At 41.2% G+C, this 26,326-nt stretch overlaps 1 protein-coding gene across 1 annotated transcript in view; it reads right to left on the reverse strand.

Moving 5' to 3' along the window:
* LOC132406398 (breast cancer anti-estrogen resistance protein 3 homolog) overlaps window positions 1–26,326 on the reverse strand; it is a 51,380-nt gene continuing 25,054 nt past the window's right edge. The window contains exons 5-11 of the mRNA XM_059992028.1: window positions 25,243–25,871; window positions 22,548–22,663; window positions 18,163–18,334; window positions 13,580–13,691; window positions 12,438–12,641; window positions 8,178–8,385; window positions 1–7,245 (exon numbers count right to left, since the gene is read on the reverse strand). Of these exons, the coding sequence (XP_059848011.1) occupies window positions 7,230–7,245; window positions 8,178–8,385; window positions 12,438–12,641; window positions 13,580–13,691; window positions 18,163–18,334; window positions 22,548–22,663; window positions 25,243–25,871 (1,457 nt within the window). The 3' untranslated portion in view covers window positions 1–7,229. The remainder of the gene's footprint in view (window positions 7,246–8,177; window positions 8,386–12,437; window positions 12,642–13,579; window positions 13,692–18,162; window positions 18,335–22,547; window positions 22,664–25,242; window positions 25,872–26,326) is intronic.

Here is a 26,326-nt window from a genome sequence, read left to right on the forward strand (position 1 = left end):
AAAAATTCACACCATTCTCTGTAAAGTCTAGAGGCCGCTGTGCGTGAAACTCCTAGAAGATCAGCAGTTTCTGAGATTCTCAAAACACCCTGTCTGGCACCAACAATCATTCCACGGTCAAAGTCACTCAGATCACATTTCTTCCCCATTCTGATGTTTGGTCTGAACCTCTTGACTGTGTCTGCATGCTTTTATGCAGTGAGTTGCTGCCACGTGGTAGGCTGATTAAATATTTGCATTACCGAGCAGGTGCACCTAATAAAGTGAACACTGAGTTTATAAAACAATGCCAAGGGAAGACTACAGTTCAGAGATGGTGTCCTTTTGGTGAGATGACAAATAGGGACCCTGTCTGTACTCTTTGGATAGATTGAGTAGATCCCATGGTACAATTTAAAGAGCAAGATGATTATCTCTGACATAAAGACATTCCCCATAGAAATCACCACCATGTCTCTCCACCCAGACACAATACTTCTGTCCATGGCTGCCAAGACAGTCCTCCTCATTTGAGTTTACCAGAGGAAGAGTGGAGGCTGCCCTCATGTGAAAGAGGCTGAAGTATTCAGACCTGGCAGCTGAGGGTAAGGAAGCTGGCTGGACTACATCATCTACCCTGTGGAGGTAGGATGCGGGGATTTCGTTGGACCATCGACAACAAGGTTACTCTCTGATACGGCAGTGACTGGAGCGACGATTAGGAGCTGGCTGAAGAGACAGAAAAGGGCGTCTTTTGGCTGTGGCTGAAGAGGAAGGACAGAAATGAGTGTGGGGGGGGGGGGTGGGGAATGACTAATCTCACTGGAAGCTGCAGGGTTGGCAGGGAGACATTCCTGCTACTGTTCCACCACCAGGAGATGTACCAGGGCTGAGGGAGCGAAACATAATGAGCGGTGGTCCCTGGCTGATGGCATATGGGCACTGTTGGAGGTGTGGCAGACAGCAATGCCAAGCAGGAAACAATGTCTTTCTGTAAATATTGTTTATAGTACAATATTTATCAGTTATTAAACATAGTGATAATTACAATGTGCATTAATATGTCTTTGGTATTCATAACATCAACTGGCCACTGTAAACAATGCCTTCAGTGGGAGCAGTGTGTATACTTTGGCTGCCTTGGTTCCTACGTTGCAGCATTAATTAAACTTCAAAAGGGTACAATGGAAATGTTTCTTTTAAACTTCTTTATTAAAAAATGGAACAGAATACAAGCAGTCGTGAGCACACATTACAACTTATTTTACAGGTTAACATTGTTAGACCATCATTTCCAATTTGTTTTGTGCATGGATGTATGTTAGTTTACAGACATCCTTACTGAAATAAGAGAGACGCACATTTATTAGGAAATCTTACAACTGGTGAAGCACTTCTGAAGCACATTCACTGTAATATGGGACATACAGCCACCGATATGTACTTGCGTTCCCATGCATATGAGTGTTATGATTTGTTTTTAGAGTGTTGCTGATAAATGGTTTGTCCAGCATATGGGTTTCTGCCATTATCTACTCCGTCATTTGGTCTTCTGGCACTCATCTACAGATGCTACTCTCATTTAGCTTGGCTGTTGTGAAACATCTCCCAATAAAAGCAGCTAATGGCATGGAAAAATGCAGTGAGTGGAAGAGAGTTAGATTAAAAACTAATCCCAGTCGTTTACAACGAAGTGTCACCAGGCTTGACTGATGGGGGAATTGCACCTCTTTTACTCTGACTAGGGATAGTTTGTCAGCATGAGAGTCATATTTTAGTTCTGGGACCTCAGTGCTATGTAGAGAAATACTTCTACTTGATCTGTCTGGGAAATGACGAAGCTGGTAATTGGCGTGGGAAGAGGGTAGAATTGAAGGGACGGGACCTATGCTAATTGAAATTGGTGAGTCAATAGTGTAATGCACAGAAAAATGATGTAATGGTATGGGGAGACACTTGAGCATGCAACTTACAAAATCTTAATTAAAGGTTCTCCTGGACCTGTTGACTGTCTCTAGGTTTCATTGGTACCCCGTCCTTCCATAATCCAGGCTCAGATTCATATATGTTCAAAATGTAGTGGAAAGCAAATTATGTCCAGCTACCCAACTTCCTACTGAGTGAGCAGGATTAAAACTGGACCCTTAAAGGCAAACGTCATTAAAGAAAATATACCTGGGCTCATCTGGAAATCCCAAAAGATTTTATGACCAATGCTGAACCTTTGAAGGACTGTAATGTGTAAAGCCTGAGAGACAATTTCTGCAGAATGAGTTTTCACCAACAGCATCGTGATGGTGCCTGGACAGTTTGCTTTCTGATGTCTTACTGGTGGTCAGGATAGCAGGAGAAGTTTCTATGCACCTTGTTTATAAAATTAAAGGGCTTTGTAATTTTATCCCAATCTCTAAACATGGTATCAATGACATTGCAATACTCCCTGGACATCCCACTAGTGTTGTCAGCCAAAGAAATTACCAATGACCCAACTCAGAATTGATAGGACTGCCACAACTTTAGCAAAAATCCACAATAAAGTCCCAAAATTTTGAGTGAACATATTTCTGAAACCTGGCTATTGTCGATGTGGTGCCTGTGTTCATTAGAAGAATATAGGAATTACTCCATAATGTGTGGTTGACCACCTTATGAGATAAACGCAAAATGGAAAATCAACCGGTCTTCAGCTTCAGGCTTTTATGAAGCCAACTATAAGCTAAAGCATTAACCATTTCCTGGAAACTTTCCTCAGGATTCTAATGAGTCCTTTTTAGAGATTTACAGTCAAGAATTCTTTCAGTATCTTTACAACAGATTCCTGTCCACATATGTTATGGATTTTCAAGATGATTTAACTGAATTGGAAATTGGGAATTAATTTAACACACCTGACATTTCCTGACTTTCTAAGTATCTTACAACAAGTTATCCTCAAAGGACCTATCCAGACAGAGCTCAACATGCATCTCTCATTAACTCAAATATTTGTAGTGTTCTTGTGAATATTGTGCAAATTCCCTGGGCTCGTTCCACATTTTATTTAACCCTTCGAATTAGTTATGCGTGAGTGCATTTAAAAACATTGGCAATAGGCCCAGAGGGGAGGTGGTGAGTTTATTTTTCATTTAAGAATTGTCAGGAGCAGGATGGTTTGTCCTGTAAAGGAGCTGGAAACAAACTCCACAAATAATTTTGGATCAGAGTTTTACAAGAACTGGAAGATAGACTTCCTGACAACAGCAGTGGGTGGGGGTAAATTAAGTCTGCCTGATCTTTCAAAGAACACAGTGTAGACTGAATGCCTTCTTTCTGTGCTTAGACAATGAACTGAGTTTCCAGGCCCTCTGACTGTTTCTTTGATATATTTGAAATAATGATGCTTGGCTTTTTTTTAACATCTCATGGCTAGCTCCTCCCTGCGGGATTTGGAGGGACTGTCTTTTGGAAATGAGATACAATCCCTGCACTGCCTGGTAATTGAATGATTTAGGTAGATTTCAAAGAATTGTGGTTGAGATTGAAGGAACAAATGGGAGTGTAATGGAGATGATTAAGAAATAATGCAGATAATGGTTTGTATGCATGGGTGAGGATTGGATAGTATAGATTTTATTATGTGAATTGGAAGTGAATGTTCTTCAGTCCTGTTGATAAAACCTCTTGTTACAGACACAGTTTGTTTACCCAGTAAAAGGACAGGCAAAGAAGGCAGCAAATTGTTCTGGGAAACCCTGACAATTCTCCAGAGTTGCTCTGAAGTGTCTCGTAATTTATGACAATTACAGGGACTCTTGCATTCCTTTTTGATTTTTATCTCTTGCAGGCAGAAAGACCCTCTGGCGCCTGCTGTGCTGCCTGTTTATAAGATACCCATGGGCATCCAGTGAGATCTTGATCAGGAGGGGAAAATTCTTCCTATGGTCACTGAATAGAAAGGGGATATTAAGTATGACTAAAACAGAAACTTTTTAAACAGTTATACATGAATTATATTATATGTTTGCTTTATTTATACTAAGTTTTAAACTTGGAGAGCACCGCTACAGTAGTTATCATTGATGAATACTGAACAGCTGTACAGTTTCTATCTGGTATCTACTGTTCATGTATGGAAAAGCAGGTCTTTAATGAAACCAAATGTTGAATGGCCAATATTATCATGTGCTTAGCAATGTTGAATTAAGACGCACTTCTTTACCTTTTGGTCTTTGAACCTCCAACAGGAGTACGTTTTATCACGAGGGAATGTAGAAATCAATAACTTTTGTGGTGAGGGGAAAAGTCAAAGCTTAATGTGTTGAAAATCAAATATTTCTAGTGCTTGAGAATTCTGCTGAGTCCCACTCAAAGTTCTGCTTACAATACTATAGACTTGCAAGTCATTTTTTTTTAAGACTGTGTGGAAGTTGAGGTTGTAGCTGGAGCTTGGTCTTGGATTTGGCAACTTTTAGGCATTGGTAAGGTCTAGAAATTAGCTCAGTATAAAATTAAAATATGAACACATCCAATCTGAGCCCTTGTGTGTATTTCTTCCCTATCCTAACTCAACTCAGATGTGGATTGTAGACATCTACACTTGAAGCTACATCTACACTTCCTGTTCCCTGCCCATTCTCTTGACAGTGGGACTACTCTGGTCAAGTTCTTTATGCATTCCCCGGCTGAGTATCCAGCTAGCAAAGGAAAACCATGTGAAAATGACCTGGCGAGTGTACAGATCCGTACTATTGCAGCAGGCCCCAACCTGGCCCAACCCACCAGTTTATCTGGTCTTTGGTGGGACCCTCCACTTACAGTTGACTATTGAAGGATTCAGACAGACAGGCTTTGACAATCTCTGTAGGTGAATTACAATTGGAGAGGAAAAAGAGATTGAGTAATTTTGGTGAAAATAATTATTTCAAACAGAAAATCTATGGGACATTATACCAAAATGTTAAGGTCTTGTGTTTACTTGGCTTCTGTATAATGGAATCATCTTTCTGCTAAAATAAACCAAATGCAGGATTCATGTTGCAGCTCCAATAACCTATTACAGGAACCCAGGTGACCAGTTCAATTAACTCTGCATGCACTTACCTGCAATCTTCTCAGTTACTTTCTATGTAGCTCAGTGACAAAGGGCAGGAGGGAAGAATGCTCTAGATTTATTGCCTCAGTCATAATATTTAATGAAGCAACTGGTGTTTACCTGCCTAGTCAATTTGGCATGTCTGCCTCAACACCAACTAAGCTGAAGATGAGACATCATTAACTCTATTTTTCTTTCCTCATCTGCTGAGTGTTTCCAGCATTTTCTGTTTTCATCTCAAATTTCCAGAATCTGAATTGAATTAACTTTATTTCTTACATCCCTCACATACATAAAGAGTAAATATCTTTGTGTTACATCTCCATCTAAATGTGCAATTTGCAATCATAGTAATTAATAATAATTTATAATAAATAGAACAGTCAATGTAATATAGAGTACACTCAGATCAGCGTGAGTTAATCAGTCTGATGTCCTGGTGGAAGAAGCTGTCCTGGAGCCTGTTGGTCCTGGTGTTTATGCTGCGGTACTGTTTCCCAGATGGGTAGCAGCTGGAACAGTTTGTGGTCGGGGTGACTTGGGTCCCCAGTGATCTTTCTTACACACCTGACTTTGTAAATGTCCTGAATAGTGGGAAATTCACATCCACAGATGTGCTGGGCTGTCTACACCACTCTCTGCAGAGTCCTGCGATTGAGGGAGGTACAGTTCCCATACCAGGCAGTGATGCAGCCAGTCAGGATGCTCTCAATTGTGCCCCAGTAGAAAGTTCTTAGGATTTGGGGGCTGATGCACCATCAATAACTCTGAGACGTGGGTTAAGGTAGGTTTTTATTGGCTGGAAGTAAGCACAAGCAGCAAGTGACCACCACACAACATCCTGGAGACTGAGGGAGGAGCAGTGCCTCCAATCGCCTTTATACTGGGGTCTGTGGGAGGAGCCACAGGAGCAGTCAGCAGGGGGGGCGTGTCCAGACAGGTATATGTAGTTCACCACAGGGGCCCATACCAAATGTCATCAACCGTCTGAGGTGAAAGAGGCGCTGTTGTGCCTTTTTCACCACACAGCTGGTGTGCAGACCATGTGAGGTCCTCGGTGATGTGGATGCCGAGGAACTTGAAGCTGTTCACCCTCTCAACCTCAGATCCATTGATGTCAATAGGGGTTAGCCCGACTCTATTCTTCCTGTAATCCACAACCAGCTCCTTTGTTTTTGCGACATTTTTTTCCTGTATTTTTCTTCTGATTTTTGTCACCAATCAGTCCATCCGAGCCACCCATGAGTCTCCTTCAGGAAACCTCAGTCTGTTTACGTACTGAATTCATATTCCTGCTGTCCATGCAACTGCTGTGTCCTCTTTAATAAGCCTGTTTACAAGGTTAAACAGTTCCAGCTGCTGAGATAGAAAAGGTTTTGAAGAAATATTTGAAGATTATTTTTATGAATGAAATTTTTCAATACTTGTTTTGATTTTATCGAGAATTTTGACCTTGATTTACAGCAACAGAAAAGTCTGTAAGATAAAATGTCCTATTCTGCTAAAATTATGTAACAGCCTTGGGTGGTGAGAAGCAGGCTGAAAATAGACATCAAATTAGGCCAGAAAACAAAAAAACTCCCATGTTTCCTTTTCAAGTTCATGCTAGCTTCATCCTGCACTAGCTTAAATTCACAATGAGTTTGCATTTTTACAATTAAAACAAATTAAACGCACACCAGTCCAGATGAAGGGTCCCAATTGAAACATTGAATCTCCATGTCTCTCATGCATGTTCCTCCTGCAGTCGATTTTTGCTTCCAGCATCTGCAGTCACTTCTGTCTCTAATGCACAGAGCAATAGAGATTGCACTGATTTCAAATGAAGGCTGAGCCCGATTAGATGGTGGTATGTTGTACATCTGATTGTTTCCAAAATCTCTGAGATGGGCAGTCTCTGATGGATATATCAATTCTATGCTTATTTTTGGAGCATTTGGAAAGATTCGGTCTGACGTAGTAAATATAGATAATCTTGGGCAGCAGTTGGTATCACGCTATTACAGCGTCAGCAGCTCGGGTTCAACTTGCTGCTGTCTGCAGGAGGTTGGGATGTCCTTCCCGTAACCACGTGGGTGATCTGGTTTCCTCCAGCAGTCCAAAGCTGTACGGGTTATTAGGTGAATTGGTCACATGGGTGCGATTGGGAGGCACAGGCTTGTTGGGCTGGGAGGGCCAGTTACCGTGCTGTATCTCTAAATAAGAGTCAAAGTAGAGAGAAAATGAAACAACTTTTGCGGCAAGACATCATTATCGTTGAAGTTCCTTGGCTAAAAAGAGGGGGAGTTCACTGTGGTATGATCTGATGCTTTGCACAGGAAACAAATGGTTGACGTGTACCACTGTTAACAGGAGACCACTGTTTACCATAGACATGATTGTGTTGTCAGATGGATTGTTATCTAAACTGCCACCTGTATAAGGTACTTCTATGCGGAGGTTCCTTTGATTCTATCACTGTAAAATTTAGACCATATTTTGGTAAAATGTAAAGAATTTATCCATTCGGTACAGAATTAAGATTTATTTATCACACATACATACTGTGAAATGTGCCATTTGTATCAACAACCAACACACCCAAGAATGTGCTGGGGCAGCCCAAGCCCATTATAAAAGCCATTACAACACCAACTATGTCTCCATGGGTATAGAATCATAGTGGAGTTAAGATTAAAATAATTATTTTGATGAAGTTGCTGCTGGCCAAAGCCAGCATGTATTGTTCCTCTCTAATTACCATTTACAAGGTTATAATGAGCCACCACTATAAATTGCTACAATCTATGTATAAAGGATTTGCCGGATTTTGACAATGAAGGAACTTTAGATATATATTCAGGTTGTATATACAAATAATACATCCAGTGTGTGACTTGGGAGGAAAGCTGATCCCATGCAACCACTGGTCTTGTTTTCCTCAGTGCCCGGAGGCTGTGGATTTGAAAGTTGCTGTCCATGTTACAGAAACAACAATTAGTCTGAAAGCAGCAAGTTCCACACTGTAGGAGATGCATGCACAGAAGAAAAGGACGTTTCCCATACGGCCCGTGCCACATTGGTCAGTACCTCACTACACGCACTTTGTTAACTCATGAGTTGGCCATTAGATCTTCACTTGTTTTACCTTTTCTCCTTGGCCTCGAGTGTCTGTTCTGTCATAGAAATCTCTGAAGGGCCCAGAGGCTCCAGCTTCCGTGACAAAGCATTAAGAATTTTATCAAATTTCTCATATCTCTCTTTGCGCGCAACTACAGTTGCATTGGCACCCCAGAACAATCTTAGAGCAAATTCAGTCGCGAATACCTCTAGCAATTCTTCTTTAGCTTGAAAATCTGGGGAAAAAATTAATACCAATTATTGAAGTCTCGTATTGTAAGACCATAAGACATTGGAACAGAATTAGGCCATTCAGCCCGCTGAGTTTGCTCCATCATTCGATCATGGCTCTCAACTCCAATCTCCTGCCTTCTCCCCATAAAAAGAAATAGGGGCACCTCGCACAATACTATTACAGCATGGGGCATTGGAGTTCAGAGTTCAATTCTGGTGTCAACTGTAAGGAGTTTGTACGTCTCCCCGTGACCAGTTTCTTCCCACAGTCCAAATATGTACCAGTTAGTAGGTTAATTGGCCATCGTAAGCGGTAAACATGAGAAATTCTGCAGATAGTGGAAATCCAAAGCAACACATACACACACATAATGATGGAGGAACTCAGCAGTTCAGGTAGCACCTATGGAAATGAATATACAGACCCTTCTTTGGGACTGGAAAGAAAGGGGGAAGATGCCAGAATAAAAAGGTGGGAGGAGGGAAAGGAGGATAGCTAGAAGGTGATAGGTGAAGCCAGGTGGGAGGGAAAGCTAAAGGGCTGGAGAGGAAGGAATCTGATAGGAGAACAGAGTGGACTATGGGAGAAAGGGAAGGAGGAAGGGTCCCAGGAGAGTATGATGGGCAGGTGAGAAGAGGCAAGAGCCCAGAGTGGGGAACAGTAGAAGGGGAGGGAAAAAATATTTTACAGGAAATAGAAATCAAGTTGAAGGCTACCCAGATAATATAAGGTGTTGCTCCTCCACCCTGAGGGTGGCCTCATTGTGGCACGTGCTGGAATCAGAATTAAAACTTATGGCCACTGGGAAATTCAGCTTTGGCAGATGGAGAGAAGGTGCTCGATGAAGCAGGCCCCACCCTCCTCTACATTAGTGAGACTCATTGTAAATTGGAGTTGGGGGGCACTTCATCGAGCACCTCTGTTCCATTCGCCAAAATTGAAACTTATTGGTGACCAAACATTCCAGCATCTGCAGAAGTTCTTATTTTTACAATTTGCAATGGCTAATTAAACTATGAACCTGTACATATTCGGACTATGGGAGGAAACCAGAGGACCTGGAGGAAACACACTTCTTACAGATGACGTTGGAAATGAACTCCAAACTCCGATGCCCCGAGCTGGAAAATTGTCACACTAACCCCTGTGCTACTGCGGTGCCTCTATTTCTGTTTTCATCCTCGAGTTAGTAACAGAATTAGTGCCTTGTTAAAATTTCTGACCTCGTCTCAATGCAATACCTGTGAGATCTTAAATTAGGACATTCTTTTAAAGTATCTTGATGCATTGTTTCCTAATGGTGCTGCATTGGATGCATCTGGTTAAAGGCAGACTGCCTACGGTCAGGGAAATGAACCGGGATTGGTGGGAACAGGGACCATGCACCTTCTCTATATTTTTGACTTAAGCATGGCACTAGCAGAATTATAATCATGTCCATATTTTGGTTGCTAAATTCTTAGACATGGAATGTACTGTATATGAGAAAATTTAGCAAGAATTATTGTATTTAAAAAGGGCAAAAGATGAACTTGATATACACAGAACTGTTCACTACAGGATTATTATATTTGGACACTTCTGGGTTTCTAGATGAAGATTCTATAAGTGAGAGAGAATAAGGAAGATGATGAGATAGATTGAATGAGAAAGAACAAGATGTTAAGCCAAAAACAGATTGTTGGGAAGTGATTAGGGGAGGAGGTTGAGGTGGAAGGGAAGGGAGTAAAAGTTGTACATTAGTTTGTTTCAACAGATTTGTTTCCATAGTTTATGTTCCATGAGCAAGGCGAGCATTTGCAGATCCCTCTGAAACCCGAACCAAGTCAACCCCAGTCGCACCCTTACAGGAAGGCAGACTGCTGACCCAATGTAACACACTTCGTTTGCCATCTCCATATAGTTTTGACTGCTGGTGATGGATGGGCAGTCCACAGATATTCATTGAATGTTTGGCTCGCATCAAACATGCAGAGTCCTTAATATATGGGAGGATGTCTCACAGTGAGTGTTGTTACAATGAAGGGCCTGTCATGCAGGCAATTCTTTGTATTTTTGATTATTTTAAAAATATATAAAATGCTCATTTCCAGACCATCTTTAATCTCTGTCAACATTACGACCTTCCATATCTCATACTCTTCAAGATCTGACCTCTGGATTATCCCTTAACTGATCTATCATTGGTAATTATACCTTCACCTCCCAAGGTATCATAAACCCACTTCCATAACCAAGCTTTCGATCGTCTGTGCTAATATCCTCTGACATAGTCCACTGTTGAATTTTGTTTGTTAATCCTCCTGTGCAATCCCTTAGGGACGTTATAGCTTATTAAAAGTGAGGGATACTTTGATATCATTTGTGTTGCTGTTAAACAGATTTCGCTGCTTAACCCCAGAGTTAGGTATCATATTACTTCAGTGAGGCCTCTGACAAATTAAATCCAAAATTGGCTAGATAAAGAGGAGGCTGAAAGTGACAGTGCAGTGTTACTTTTTCAGGTAGATGCCAGTAACATTATATTTGAACCATTTGAGTATGAATGTACAAGTCAATTTGTATATGATATGAAAATTGGAGAATGGTCTTAGGTTACTGGTGAGTTGGTGATCAGATGGTAAGATAGATCAAGCAGATGCAATTTAATCTTGATAAATGCAGAAGTTTGCACTTTGGGAGACAAATAAAGGTAGGCCAAAACCCAACAGTCTACGGGAGTATTAGGGAACGACATGGGGTGAAGGGCCTGTTCCTGTGCTATTTTATTGCATTTTTAAAATTTCAGTACACTCTGCAGTACTCTATGGTCATTGAAGAGGATAAGATCTAAACTATCATCTGCCTGTGAAGGTGGCCAGATAATTTATTTTACCGGTGGCTGGATGATGCAGAATAAATAGCTCTTCAAAGAAGCATTACTATGGTACGCTTACATTCAGCTGAAAGAGCAGAGTTTTAATGTTTAATCTGAAAGACTACCTCAGAGCACGTCACTCCTTCAGCACTTCATGGGGAGTATTGGTTAGGATCTTGATAAGCTCGAACCCACAACTTTGCAGTGAGCAGAGACAGAAAATCTGGTTGAATGGTACAACCTTTCACTCAACGTCAGCACAGCCTATGAGCTGATTATCAACTGGGGATGAAGCCCCAGTCCTCATGCGGGGATCAGAGGTGCAGAGGGTCAGTAACTTTAAATTCCTTGGCATTATCAGAAGATCTTTCCTGGAACTAGTACATAAGTACAATCACAAAGAAGGCATGGAAGGGCCTCTACTTCCTTAAAGTTTCTGTAGGTTCAGCAAGCTATCTAAAACTTTGACTAACTTGTGTAAATGCACAGTAGAGAGTATCCTGGTTGGTACAGAAACACCAACGCTCAAGAGTGAAAAAGTTACAAAATATACAGTCCAGTGCAACACAGGAAAAACTCTACCCCCCGCCCCACTCCACCATGAGCACATCTACAAGGAGTGCTGCCTCAAGAACGTAGCTTCCATCATCAAGGACCCCCACCATCCAGGCCATGCTCTCTTTTTCATGGCTGCCATTGGGAAGGAGGTACAGTATCCTTGGGTTTCATACCACCATGTTATTACCCTTATTATTAGGAACAGTTATTACCCTTCAACCACCATGCTCCTGAACCAGTGTGAATAACTTGACCCACCTCAACTCTGAAGTTATTCCACAACCTACCAACTCAGTTTCAAGGACTCTACAACTCATATTCTTAGCATAATTTATTTTTTTATTTGCGCAGTTTGCCTTCTTTTGCACACTAATTGTTTGTCAGTCTTTGTGGTTTTTCGTTGATTCTACTGTGTTTTACTGTGAATGCCTGCAGAAAAATGAATCTCAGGGTAGTATATGGTGAAACATACAAACTTTGTTAATAAATTTAAATTGAACTTTGAACTTTCTGGCAGCGAGTGCCAAGAATTGCAGCCACGACCCAAATTAGCACAGACCTGGGCCCAGGCCTGGTCCTGAAAGGAAACGCTGGATTTAACACTTGTCGGGTAGTATACTGCGGGGCGAGGAGCCTACCTTTCAGTTTGGCTTCAGTGTTGGCTCTGTATATTGCTGTGTTCACTGTTGCAACACGAGCTGCTTCCAGGGTCCTAAATAGCAGTTCGCAGTCTGAGTCGATGTTATCCCAAGTTTCCATAAAATCAGATACAGACTGTGTCTCCATCAGCTTGATGATGGGCATAATGTGTGGAATGGTGGTATTTTGCAGAGGAAACTCAGCTGTGTTGAAGAAGAACTTGCATTTTAATGACACTTTTCACAACATTATATCCCTTTATGTAGCATCTTTAATATGGCATTAATGACCCACATTATTTCTTGGGAATGTTATCAAACATGTTATCTTTTAACGACACAAACCGGATATTAGGCCAGATGACGAGAAGTGAGTCAATGAGAGAGGCTTTAAGGGGCATCGTAAATAACAGCAGAGATGGAGATGCAGATTGGTTTGGGAGCTTAATCCACTAGAAGTCATATATGCTAATAGTACAGTGATTAATTACAGCAATGAATAAGAACAGATTATCCAAGTGTGTTACGGGGCTGCTTTGCACAACCGAATGGCTTGCGGGAACTTTTCAGAGTTGGGAGTTGCCCGATTCCTATGACTCTAGGTTCACAAGCAGGCTATGCTGATAAAGAACAATGAATTAGCAAAAAGGTATTTTTAGAAAAACTGCAGGGGTTTTAAAAATATCATCAACAAAATTTTGATTTCCTGGCTGTCATGGTAGAATACAAATGGAATGCCAGGCTTCCACATCTCTCTACCACCATTCCTATTTCTCTTTGTAAATGATTTTCAGAAAGTTCTGAAAGCATCAAGTGATAAGTTTGTAGCAGCAATGCATATAATTCTATCTAATTCATGTTAATTATCCAAATTCAAAGACTTTTGCTCAGTTAATCACAAGACCTAGTTAACTACTAAAGACAGATGCTGGTCTCTTTAACAACAGAGTTGACTCTTAGCAGAACTATATAATTACAAAGTGCATGACCACTGAGGCCTTGGAGTATATTTGAAGCTAACTTTTTAAAAAAAACGAGGCCTATTCTTTAATATTTGGGTGGATTTCTGATTCTGAAATGCTAACTTAATTCTGCCCTCACCTGGTCACTGATTGACTTTTTTTTGGAAAAGAAATACCTACCTTTCCCCTCATTCAAGGATTTCATGAATGGTTTGAGCTCCTTCTCGAACTTGATGGCACTATCTGTATAATTTCTGCGCAGGGTCCTCCATGTGTGCTCGAGGCGCACAATCTGCAAGGGGAAGAGACCAAGTTGCATCAACAGTAGAATTTTTTGAGCTTTTCACTCCTTTATTCCTGGAATTGAACAATTCCAGATCAACAATGTGAGGGGTTACTTTCCAGTGTTTCCTGTGGTTCAAGTTCAAGTTTATTGTTATTCAGCCATACAGCTAAACGAACATTGTTCCTTTGGGGCCAAGGTGCAAAACACACACCATACATTTAGTTATGATCCGACACATACAGTCACAAGTAAAATGAACACAAGCTCCTGGGTGTCATGGCCTGAGATTGACTTAAATTGCGAGGTGCGAGGTTGACTGAGCCACCATGGCAGTGTGGAATAATTTTCCCTCTCAGTCATCCCTAGACCTAACAGTGCTGTAAGTGATGATTTTGCATGGAGACTGTGAATTATAAAACCATTCACAGCTCACTGCGCTTTGTGGGGAGATTGTTGGGAGACGTTGTTAAGTTTGTAGTTAAATGTAGCGTTGTTTCTACTTTCTGTTGAGCCCCTTGCATTTTCAGACCCAACATTTAAATTCTTTTAATTCACTTTTTTCATGATCTTGGTGTCACTGGCAAAGCTACCATTTGTTGTCCGTTTATGAATGCTTTGGAACTGAGTGGTGAGCTGACCCATTGCAGAGACAGCCATGGTTTGAACAGGCTGAGTAAGAGAGCAGGCCTTCTCCTCTGAAGGGTTTGTACAAAAATCTCATGGTGTTGTGACATCACTACTTATGTCAATTTAAAAAATATATAATACTTTAACTGAGATTATTCCACAATTTCCTCGATGGGATTTGATGACCCATTGTCTCGGCCTGGTCCTGCTCTACTAAACTCACATCCACATACTAGACTCCATTCTGTCCCTCTTGGTTCATTCCTTTCCCATATACACCCATGACACTTCATGTGCTCTCGATCTCCTCAGCACCTTCCCGGCCCTGACTGTCTCATTTTCACCATGGATATCCTATCCCTCTACACTTCTAACCCCCATCAAGAAAGCCTTAAAGCTCTCTGCTACTTTCTCAACAGAAGACTCAACCAGTTGCCCTCTACCACCACGGTCCTCCATCTGGCAGAATTGATTCTCACCATCAACAATTTTTCCTTCAGCTCCTCCCACTGTCTCTAGACTCGAGGGGTGGCCATGGGCTCCCACATAGGCCCCAGCTATGCCTGCCTTTTCGTTGACTGCGTAGAACTGTCCATGTTCCAAAGCTTCCCTGGCAAAACTCCCTAACTCCTCCAGCTCTACAGTGATGACTGAATCGGGGCTGCTTCATGCAACCACGCTGAGTTCATCAATTTCATCAACTTTGCCGCCAATTTCCACCCTGCTCTTAAAATCACTTGGTCCAGTTATGACGGCTCCTTTACCAATCTCAGTCTCCACCCTGGAGCAAACTGTTGACTGACATCTTTTATAATTCTCTGACTCCTATTGCTATCTTGACCATACCTCTTCCCATGGTGCTTCCTGTAAAGTGCTATTCCTTTCTCTCAGTTCTTTCATCGCCGCATCTGTTCCCAGCACAGGGCTTTCCTTCCCAGGGCATTAGATGTCCTCTTTCTTTGAAGAACAGAATTTCCCATCCTCCTCCATTGATGCTGCCTTCACCTGCATCTCCTCCATTTTCCAGACATCTGCGGTTACTCCATCTTCCTGCCACCTTAACAAAGATAGAGTTCCTCATGTCTTCACCTATCACCCGGTAAGCCCAATTGCTATTTTTAATGGGATCCTACCATCAAATACATCTTTACCTCCCGCCAACTCTCCACTTTCCGAAGGGATTGCTTCCTCATGATTCCCTTGTCCATTTGTCCCTCCCTGATGATCTCACTCCTGGAACATATCGCTGCAGGTGACAGAAATACAACACCTACCCATTTACCTCCTCCGTCACCTCCATTCAGGGCCCCAAACTGTCCTTCCAGGTTAGGTAACACTTCACCTGTGAATCTGTTGGGGCCACCTATTGTATCTGGTGCTCCTGATGCAACCTCCTCGACATTGGGAAACTTGGGAACCACTTTGTTGAACACCTCCGCTCCATCTGCCAAAAGCGGAATTTCCTGGTGCCCAACCATTTAAGTTCCTATCCTGTTCCAGTTCTGACATGTCGGACCATGGCCTCCCCTTTTGCCATGATGAGGTACTCTCAGAGTAGAAGGAACAAGAACTCATATTCTGTCTGGGTAGCTTCCAATCTGACTGACATGGACATAATTTCTCCTTCCAGTAAAATTTTTCCCTCTTCCTTCCCTGTTTTCTGATCCCACCTGCCTATCCCCTCTACTTGGTGTCCTTCCTCCTTCCCTCCCTTCCATGGTCCACTCTCCTCTCCTATCAGATTCCTTCTTTTCCAGCCCTTTAACCTTTCCCACCCACATGGCTTCACCTATCATCTTCTAGCTAGTTCTTCTTCCCTTCCGCTCATCTTTTTATTCTGGCATCTTTCGCCTTTCTTTCCAGTCCTGAAGAAGGGTCTTTGCCCGAAATGTTGACTGTTTATTCATTTCCATAGATGTTGCCTGGCCTGCTGACTTCCTCCAGTATTTTGTGTGTGAGACTCTGAATTACTGCTCCACTGTGTTCTGAACGCGATAAAGGCATGGGAACAAAATCATCATACCCCCATCCATTTTTAGTGAATACTGTGTTCAGTTTTGGGTACGACACCTTAGACGATATATTGGCTTAAGAGCAGATACAATGCTTGATCAATAGAATGAATCGGTTTGGATTGTCATGTGATTCAGATGGGTTTTATAAATTAGTGCAAGACTATCTGGTATATAGAAGGTGGGGGTGTGGTAATCTGATCAAAGTAATTAGATCACTTCTAAACTCAAATTAATATGTGCAAATGTTGTACAAACCTATCCTCATAAACTATTCCTGTAGCCTGAGCACACACTATTTCTTATTAAGCCATCAGGGCTCTTGTGATCTTGTATAAAACATCTGAAGATTTCAAAAGGTGGATAGATATAAGATGGTTTATTTTGGTATAGAAATCCAAAACATAATCTCAAAATTATAGCTAGACTGTATAGGAGTGAAATCACACAACATTTCTTCACAGAATGTTAGAAATTATTACTCCAAAAGACAGTGTATGATGGACCAACTATAGCTTTAGATAGACGGATTATTGTTTTAAAAGATTATTAAGAGGTATACAGCTAGAATACAATAATGGAACAGTCTTTGGAACTGAATAGCTATCTATTCTGAATATTCCTACATTCATCAACAGACCACAGTGTTTGGATATCTGGTCTGCAATAAGATAACTGATCTCAGCCAGTTTAGAAATATGAGACTTCCAAATGATTTGTAGTAGGCTTGGGAAAACAGAGAAGAAATTTGTGCTGATCACAATCACTATTTTCTGTACAGAAAATCGTGTGTTTATGAAGATATCAGATATGGACAAATTGCACTTCATTGTAGAGTGTCTCCTGAGCCCTTTCAGGGCATGAAGTTGTACCCAAACATAAGGAAGTACCTTCAAAATAATGATAAGGGCATAGACAGCAGACACCAAAAATCAAGATCCAGTTAAAATCAAGTTGTTTAGATTATTTCTTTAAAGTAAGACAAGCTCTACAATTGATGTGAAAGTGCAGGACACTTCTAACTTGCTACTGCAGTAGACTGCAGGCTAATTCTGTTACTTTACATGAGAGAGTGGGTATTACAGTCCACCAGTCCATATGGGAGATTAAGTACTGCAGCAACAATTGGGTCTGTTGTACTTGTGCTGGCCCTTTGAAATAAGATTTACTCCCTTGACATTTTGCTGTAACTCAGCAAATTTATTTCCTGTAAATATTTATCCTATTCCCCTTCCAAAGTTACTAATGAAACCGTTTTCACTGCTCTTTCAGTCAGTGAATTCTGGATAATAATGACCTGTCTGACTTCATCAGCTTTCTAGCCCCTTTCTCAGGTACTTAAATTAAAACAAACTTCACCACTGAAATTTGCACTCTTGGCCTGCTACAAATACAGATGGTAGAATTTCCTATCAATAAATCACCTCAACTTCTAAATAATTTAATGATCAATACCCGACAGAGGGTCAAGAACTGAAAAAGGCTAAAGAATCAGAAGGCCAGAAAATACATTCTTGATGCATTTAATTGTTCTGATTGGAATGCATTACCCAAAAAGACAGTGGAAGCCGATTTAGTAATGACATTCAAATGGGATGGGGATGAACATGAGAAGGAACAATTTTCAGGGTTAGAGGGAAAAAAAGCAGGACATAGTAGCTAATTAATTTGTGTTTTCAATGAACTGGCTCTGGCACAGTAGCCCCTTTCTGTGAAATGTAAAACTAAGATCATTCATTTTCATCTCTGCCGTACCCTGGTGTGAATCTCATGTACTTGGGGGAGATAAAGTGAAACGAGTTGGGAAAGGAAGAAGGAGTGAGGGTCTATCTAAGTACCTGAGGCAGCTCCAACGCTTTCATCACTGCTGACAGTGCAAACAGATTGCCCATGGAATCTTTCAGCTCGGCTGCAACTTGGATAGTTTTGTGAAGTACTGCAGATCTTTGTCCAACACTTCCCGTACAGCCCAAGATGTCCACTGCAATTCCAAGAGCTATTAAGTGATGTCTGAAAGAAACAAAATGAGAAGGTCAATAAGAATATTTTAACATTTTTTTGGCAAGCTACTAAAAAAATCTAAAAGATTTTGCCAATCTTTTATACACTACAAAACAGAGTCTGTCACAATGGTCACCTCTATCTATGTCTTTGGTAGGTCGTATTAATGTTATTAAAATGTACATTCTCCCTAAATTTTTATATTTATTTCAATCTATTCCAATTTTTATTTCTAAAACCTTTTTTTGATTCCTTAGACTCTATTATTTTGTCCTATCTGTGGAAGAATGAGCATTCTAGAATTAATAAAGTTTATCTTCAGAAATCTAAAAAAGAGGGTGGCATGGCCTTACCTAATTTTCGTTTATACGACTGGGCAGCTAACATTCATTGCACTATCTTCTGGTCTTTTTTTCATAGCTAATCTGAGTGCCCTAATTGGGTAGCAATGGAGCTGAATTCCACTAAAGATCTATCTACTTCTGCACTCCCTAGTAGTTTGTCTAGACGAATTGTTAATCCTCTTGTTAGACATACTTTGCAAATATGGGCCCAGTTTAGGAAATTTTATGGTTTTATGGTTTTTCCCTTTCTAGTCCTATCTTACATAATCAACTTTTTCTACCTACTATGTATGATTCAACATTCTATGATTGGTATAGAAAGGGCATTAGGCATTTTGAAGATCTTTTTATCGATAATCGCCTTGCATCCTTTCAACAGCTCTCTGCAAAGTTCAATCTGCCTAATGCCCATTTCTTTAGATATCTCCAACTCAGACACTTTATCAATCCTTTAATTCCCAACTTCCCTGAAATGCCCGAGAAAAATGCTATGGATTTATTTATTTCTATTAATCCACTGGGTAAAGGCTTAATATCCTTTATCTGTGATAAATTAGTATCCTTACGGCGTGCCCCTGTGGATAAAATCAGAATGGCTTGGGAGCATGACTTAAATATTCCTTTATCTGATGAGATTTGGGACTTGATTCTCAAATCGGTTAATTCAACCTCTCTTTGTGCTCGCCATTGTCTTTTACAGTTTAAGATTGTTCATAGGGCCCATATGTCCAAATCTAAATTATCTCGATTTTACCCTAATATTTGTCCTCTTTGTGATAAATGCAAAAGTGGCGAGGCCTCTCTTATTCATATGTACTGGACCTGTCCTAGCTTAGAGAAATTTTGGAGAGATGTTTTTATAACCTTATCCTGTATTCTGAATCACCACTTAGAACCTAACCCTTTAATTGCTCTGTTTGGTTTCTTGGGTGAGACAGATATACACTTGAGTTCGACTAAATGTCGAATATTATCTTTTGCTTTTCTCCTGGCTAGACGTCTAATCCTCCTTAGATGGAGAGATGTTGCCCCGCCCAAGCATGCTCAATGGCTTAACGATATCATGTCCTGTTTAGACCTTGAAAAAATCCATTATTCAATTCTTAATTCGGATATAAAGTTTCATAAGGTCTGGGGACCTTTTATTGAGTATTTTCATAATTTTCCTCTTAATTCAGTCCCTTGCTTTCAGCTCTTTTTTTTTGGTAGTAGGCATTATTATCTTCTGTTTTCAAGTGTATTTACAGTTTTGGGGGTTTGAATGTTCTGATTTATATTTTCTACATTTTGTTTTGGTTGGTCTGGAGTTTTTTTTTATTGTGGGGCTTGGGGAGGACACTAACTTTACATGACTTCAACTTGGGTGCTTTCTCAATTATCTTATTTTGTATTATATTACTATTGTATGTTTATCTTGCACTGTACTAATTTTCTACTTTGTCTTTGGGTTTTTTTTTGTTTGTAATGTTGTAGAAAATGCATTAAAAAATCAATTTTAAAAAAATCCCCAATATTCTCTACAGATACTGTCTGCACCGATGTCTGGTTTTGTTATTATCGTACACCCTTGGTTGCAATCCATAACAGAAATGCAGAACTATTGGAACCACCATCTGAAGCACCTGTTATTTCTGTCCACCATCTAGACTAAAATTCAAAAGATCCAAAAGAAAATATCCAATAGCCAATAGGCATTTCCTTTGGTGTGAATTGCTAATAATAATCTTGGTGAACAATTTGTTTGCCTTTCTCTACATTTTCTTTTGTTTTATCTGTGACCAAACATCAGAATACCTTTCCTAGTGTATATTCAGTGACCACTTTATCAGCTACACCTGCTCATTAATACAAATATCCAATTAGCCAATCACATAGCAGCAACTCAATGTGGTCAAATGATTCGGTTGTTGTTCAGACCTAACTTCAGAATGGGGAAGAAGTGTGATCTAAGTGACTTTGACCATGCAGTGATTACTGGTGCCAGACAGGGAGGTTTGAGTAGCTTGAAATCTACTGATCTCCTGGGACTTTCATGCAGAACAGTCTCTAGAGTTTACAAAGAATGGTGCAAAACTCAAAAACAAAGACATCCAGTGAGTGGTGGGTAAAAATACCTTATTAATGAGAGAGGTCCAAGGAAAATGGCCAGTTTGATTTAAGCTGACAGGAAGGCAACAGTAACTCAAATAACCATGCTTTACAACAGTGGTGTACAGAAGAGCATCTCTGAACACACAACACGTTGAACCTTGAGGTGCATGGGCTGCAGCATAGGAACGTCCACTCAGTGGCCACTTTATTAGGCACAGGAGATACCTAATGAAGTGGCCACTGAGTACATTTTTCTTTATTTGATTCCCGCACAGTACTTACCACACAGGGACAGGGCACGTAGGCACTCCAGGCACTTATCTCTGCAAGCAAGCTAAATGTTACACATGCCTCTACACCCCCACTGTTACTACCTTTCAAGGCCCTAAACAGTCCTTTCAGTTATCCCACACGTGAATCCATCGGTGTCATTTACTGTGTCCTGTGTGGCCTCCTCTATAACAGTGAGGCCTGACTTATTGCTTAGCTGAGCACCTTCACTCCGCCTACCGTAACAGAGAGGACCTCCTGCTGGCTAGCCTTTTTAATTCCACTTCCCATTCCCACACTGACAGGTTAGTCTACAGCTTTTTCTACTACCAAGTTGAGGTTAGATGCAGATTAGAGAAACAGCGCCTCGTATTCTGTTTGGTAGTCCCCAACCTGATATCATCACTATCGATTTCCCTAACATCTCGTAACCTCTTCCCTCTGTTTCCCCTCTCCCCTTCTGATTTCCCTTTCATTCCTCTTTCTCCTCCCCCACCCTTATGACCTACCATCGTGCACAACTTTGTCTTTCTTATTCTCCAGTTCTTCCCATTATTCCATGGTCTTCTGTCCTTCCAATCAGACTCCATCTTGTTCAGCCCCTTGCCTCTTCCACCTATCACCTCCAAGCTTCTCACATGATTTACACTTTCTCTCTCTCTCCACCCCTTCTTCCATCCTTTTATTCTGGCTTCTGCATTATTTCTTTTTAGTCCTGATGAAGGGTCTGGACCCAAATACATCAGCTATTCATTTCCCTCCATGGATGCTGCCTGACCTGTTGAGTTTCTCCAGCATTTTGTGAATGTTGCTCCAGGACGTTTAGCCCAAAAGATGGGAGGTACACTTACTTGTCTCACCCTGTGATTCTATTGTGCCTGCCTTTGCTTTTTCCATATTCTTTGCTGCACACCAAAGACTTCATTTGTATATGTGTCCTGCATTTCCATCATATGCTGGCTTCCCCTAAATTCCCGATATGCATAATTTATAGCCCTTGTTCTATCTCCTCTCCCAAGTACAAAACTTTTCCAGGAAGTTAATAATGTTAAGACAAGACTTTTCTTGGGTAGTCCTCACTTTTTCTGTGTTTTTGAATGAAGTATCCCAATTGTTTTATCTTCTCTGAACAATATAACATCTGTGTCCTGCTATCATAAAAATCTTTTCAGCAGTTTCACCAATAGTTTTATATTATACACTACAAAAAAAAATGACCATTCACAGTACTGCAAGTGTGTTCTAACCCAAATTTTCACTTTGTTAAATGTTTCCACCTGCTGGGTAGCTTAGTAACATCATCTAAAGAGCTTGCGGCAGTACAACCTGAGACATCACAAGCAATTGACATTGGAATTTGCTTCTCTTGTGATGACATCCTCATCTCATCTTTATCTGCTGAGTTTCCTCTCTCCTACAATGAACAAGTATAGGTGGATCTCCCAAAACGCTGAACAAGAGAAGTTTTAATTGGTTGAGGTCTTAGGCATCTCAGTGCCAAAGATTGTTGGCGTTACCTGTCCAGGAGATCCATCCTCAGCTGGTGTCCGTGGGGCAATGTGATCAGATCGAGTCCTGACCTCACTCCCATCATCCTCTTCTGCTCTGGGGACACATTGACGAGGCGAGCAACCTACAAGATCAAAGCATGTGTATCTTTGCAAGAGATTAAAACAATTTGTTCCTCCTAGCAAAGGGCGTTGACGTGTTTTCTGTTTCTGTTGGAATGGCCTACCTATTCTCAGAGTAACCTCACAAAGAAATGCAGAATTTATTTAAACGCGTGGATCCAATGGCACAAGTTTGTGGATACTGAGAATTTCCTCATATGCCATCGTTGAAGTCAAGGCCTTCACTGACACTAAACATATATGCGTGTAGCATCATATGTTTTCTCACATTTATTCATGTGTAAATCTCGGCAGTGGGAATAGGAGCCAAATTCAACTCAGGGTGATAGGAAGGGATTCTTCCAGTATCAGTCAATTCTGTCTTGCCTTATTTAATAAGGTATCACACGGGAGGTTGATCAACAAGGTGAGAGCACATGGAATTGGGATTAAGATACCAACGTGGATAGATAATTTGTTATCACAGAAAACAAAGACTGGGAATAAATGAATTGATCTTGGACAGGCTGTAATTAGTGAGGTTATTCGGGCATTGCTGCTCACAACCTAGCTTTTCACAATCCGTGAAATAATACTCCACAAAGTAAGAGATTGCAAGCACTGAGGAGATGCAGGCCAGCTGAGTGGTCATGCAGGAGCATAGTACTGGAATGTGTGCCATTATCAGTGTAATGTGGAGTATTTGCTAAAAGGTGAGAGACTGGGAAGAGTTGATGTTGAAAAGAACCTGGGTGCACAAGTGGCAGAAGATTAACACTTCAGACACAGCAAGCTATCAGTTTATTACAAGTAGCTTTATGACAAAAGGACTTTAATACAGAAGGAAGGAAATCCAATTGCAATCGTACAGGGCCTTGGGGAGACTGAACCTTACCAGTTACGGTCTCCTCACTCATCAGAGGTGTACTGGTTCCAGATTTAGAATTACAATACAAGGAGAGGGAGAGAGTAGACTGGGATTGTATTTACTAGAGTACCGAAGAATAAGAGGAGATCCCACCATAATTTGTAGAATTCTTAAAGGATTTGACAGGCAATACGCAGGGAAGATGCTTCACCTGGCTGAGGGATCTAAGACAAATGGCACAGTTTCATAAATGAAGAGTGGCTATTCAGCACTGAGGTAAGAACATAGAACAATACCACAGTAGGTGTCCTTTCCCTCCCACTTAACCCTCCAATTTACTTCCATCCATGTCAACCTAAGAGTTTCTTAAATTTCTCTGATGTATCTGAAGATTCAAGATGCAACATGCATACACAATACAGGAGGAACTCAGCAGGCTAGGCAGCATCTATGGAGAAGAGTACAGTCGACATTTTGAGCTGAGAACCTTCATCAGGACTGGAGGAAAAAAAAATATGAGGGATCAGAGCAAGAAGGTGGGGGGAGGGGAGGAAGGAAGGGTGAAACCAGGAGGTGAGGAGGGATGAGGTAAAGAGCTGGGAAATTGGTAAAAGAGGTACAGGGCTGGAGAAGGGGGCATCTGATGGAAGAGGACAGAAGGCCATGGAAGAAAGAAGAGCAGGGTGGGGGAGCACCTGAGAAAAATGGTGAAGATGGAGGGGGGGGAGGGAAGGGACGTACCGGAAGTTTGAGACATCGATGTTCGTGCCATCAGGTTGGAGGCTACCCAAACAGAATATAAGGAGTGCTCCTCCGACCTGAGTATGTCCTCATCGCGACAGTGGAGGAGGCCATGGGCTGACATGTCAGAATAGGAAAGGGAAGCGGAATTAAAGTGGGTGGCTACTGCGAGATCTCGCTTTGTCTGGTGAGCGAATCCCAGGTGCTCGGTGAACCGGTCTCCCAATCTACGTCAGGTCTCACTGATATACAGGAGGCCACTCATTTTAATGTCCCTCTACAGTTGCTATGTGAACTGCTGAGTTCCTCCAGCATTTTGTGTTGCTCTGGGCTTCCAGCATCTGCAGAATCACTTGTGTTTATAATTCTAACAATTTTCTGGCTTGACAGGTCCTCCCGATTTTGTTGTTGGATTTATTTATATATATGCCTCTAGTTCTGGGTCTGCACCCGCAAGTAGACCAAAACAGATTCCATTGGGTATTTATTTATATTTATGACTTTTTCAAACACCAACTAAATTTTAAAGAGCTCAGTTCTGTCAGGCTAATATTCTACAGTAAATGATCCCTTTGTGTAAGTGAATGGCAACAGGAAAACCGAAGGGGAATTGATAGGGGAAATTATGTGAGACAGTTTCAAATGGGAACAAGATGAAATACTCCAGTGGGATTGATCTGCTGGAAGTCTGTGCAAACCCAATGGGCTGGATAGTTTCCTACATCACTCCTTAATGCACTTTTAGCCTCCAATTTACAGATTAAGATTTATTTATCACATGTATGTGGAAACATACAGTGAAATGTGTCATTTGAGTTAACAATCAACGCACCCAAAGGTGCGCAGGAGGCAACCTGCAAGTGTCACCACACATTCCGGTGCCAACAATGCTCCAGTTTACCTAATCAAATAAATGACTGAGAAGATGAAACAGTAATGCTAAAGGTTTTGACTGTATCAGGTTCATCACTAATTAAAGCCCATGTACTGTACCTGAGAGTCCACTTTCAAAATATGCTGTGCTATTGTCTTTGCATCATGTTCACTGAATATTTCTTTGAGTTGCTTAAGCACAGATGGATCTAGAGATCTGTTGTCGGGCGGAAGTAAGATTGAAGTAAAGGTGTCGGGTTGAAATGAGCTGGTAGTCTCCAGTTGTGGCTGAGTGAATGTCCAACCATCTTCCTCCACAGCTTCCTCTTGGCAGGCCTTCATAGAGACTGAGTTCATATCTAAATCCAGGAGGCAAAAATTCATGTCTGTCATACGGGTCCTGATCTTCGATCGTTCTGCAGCTCGCAATCTCTCCACGTGAGTTATTGACGGTGAAGTTTTCTGGCCGGACTTTAGAACGTGTGGCACTAGCTCGCAGTAGACGCTTCCATCTAACAGTGGATCTGTAGGAACATCCGGAACCACAATGGACGGAATTCTGAGTGGTTTTGGAGGTGCCTTCAAGTGTAACTGTCCTTCAGAACCTCTTGACCCAATGCTAGACTGGGAATAAAGGCGTCTTGGGCCCACTTTGGGGTTTATTAATGGGTCACTCCCCGCTCTATACATCACTGATGAAGATCGAATTAATTTCTGTGTTTCATTTGCTTGAATGATGTCCCTGGGTCCTGTGACACAGAAACACAATATGAATAATATAAATCTCACACTGTACATCAATCTCCCCTTTCTTATTTTTTTGTTGTCTTCCCTGTCAAATGGGTAGATAGATGCTAGGGCACTGCTGTTTCTCTCAACTGGCCATTAAACACAATACCAAAGCCCTTCCAAGATACTTGTACCACTTCATTTCAAACTTCTAGCTCATTTAATTATTCCATAATTGCTGGTTGTGCCTATATTTATCAAACCTCTGAGCTCTGGAATCTCCACCTTAAACCCTTGTTATTGACTCCTCACTTTGACCAGTGCTCTAATCATGTTGCTGACTCTCTCAGGACCAACACCATATTCCTTTTCGGAGAAAACCAAGAACAGAATCTCTAAATTGTCGCCCAAATGATAGGCACAGGGATAAAAAGATTAGGGAGGTGATAATGTGGATAAATTCGAGGTGTGGGAA

The sequence above is a fragment of the Hypanus sabinus genome, chromosome 16, assembly GCF_030144855.1.
Source record: "Hypanus sabinus isolate sHypSab1 chromosome 16, sHypSab1.hap1, whole genome shotgun sequence".
Classification (NCBI taxonomy): domain Eukaryota; kingdom Metazoa; phylum Chordata; class Chondrichthyes; order Myliobatiformes; family Dasyatidae; genus Hypanus; species Hypanus sabinus.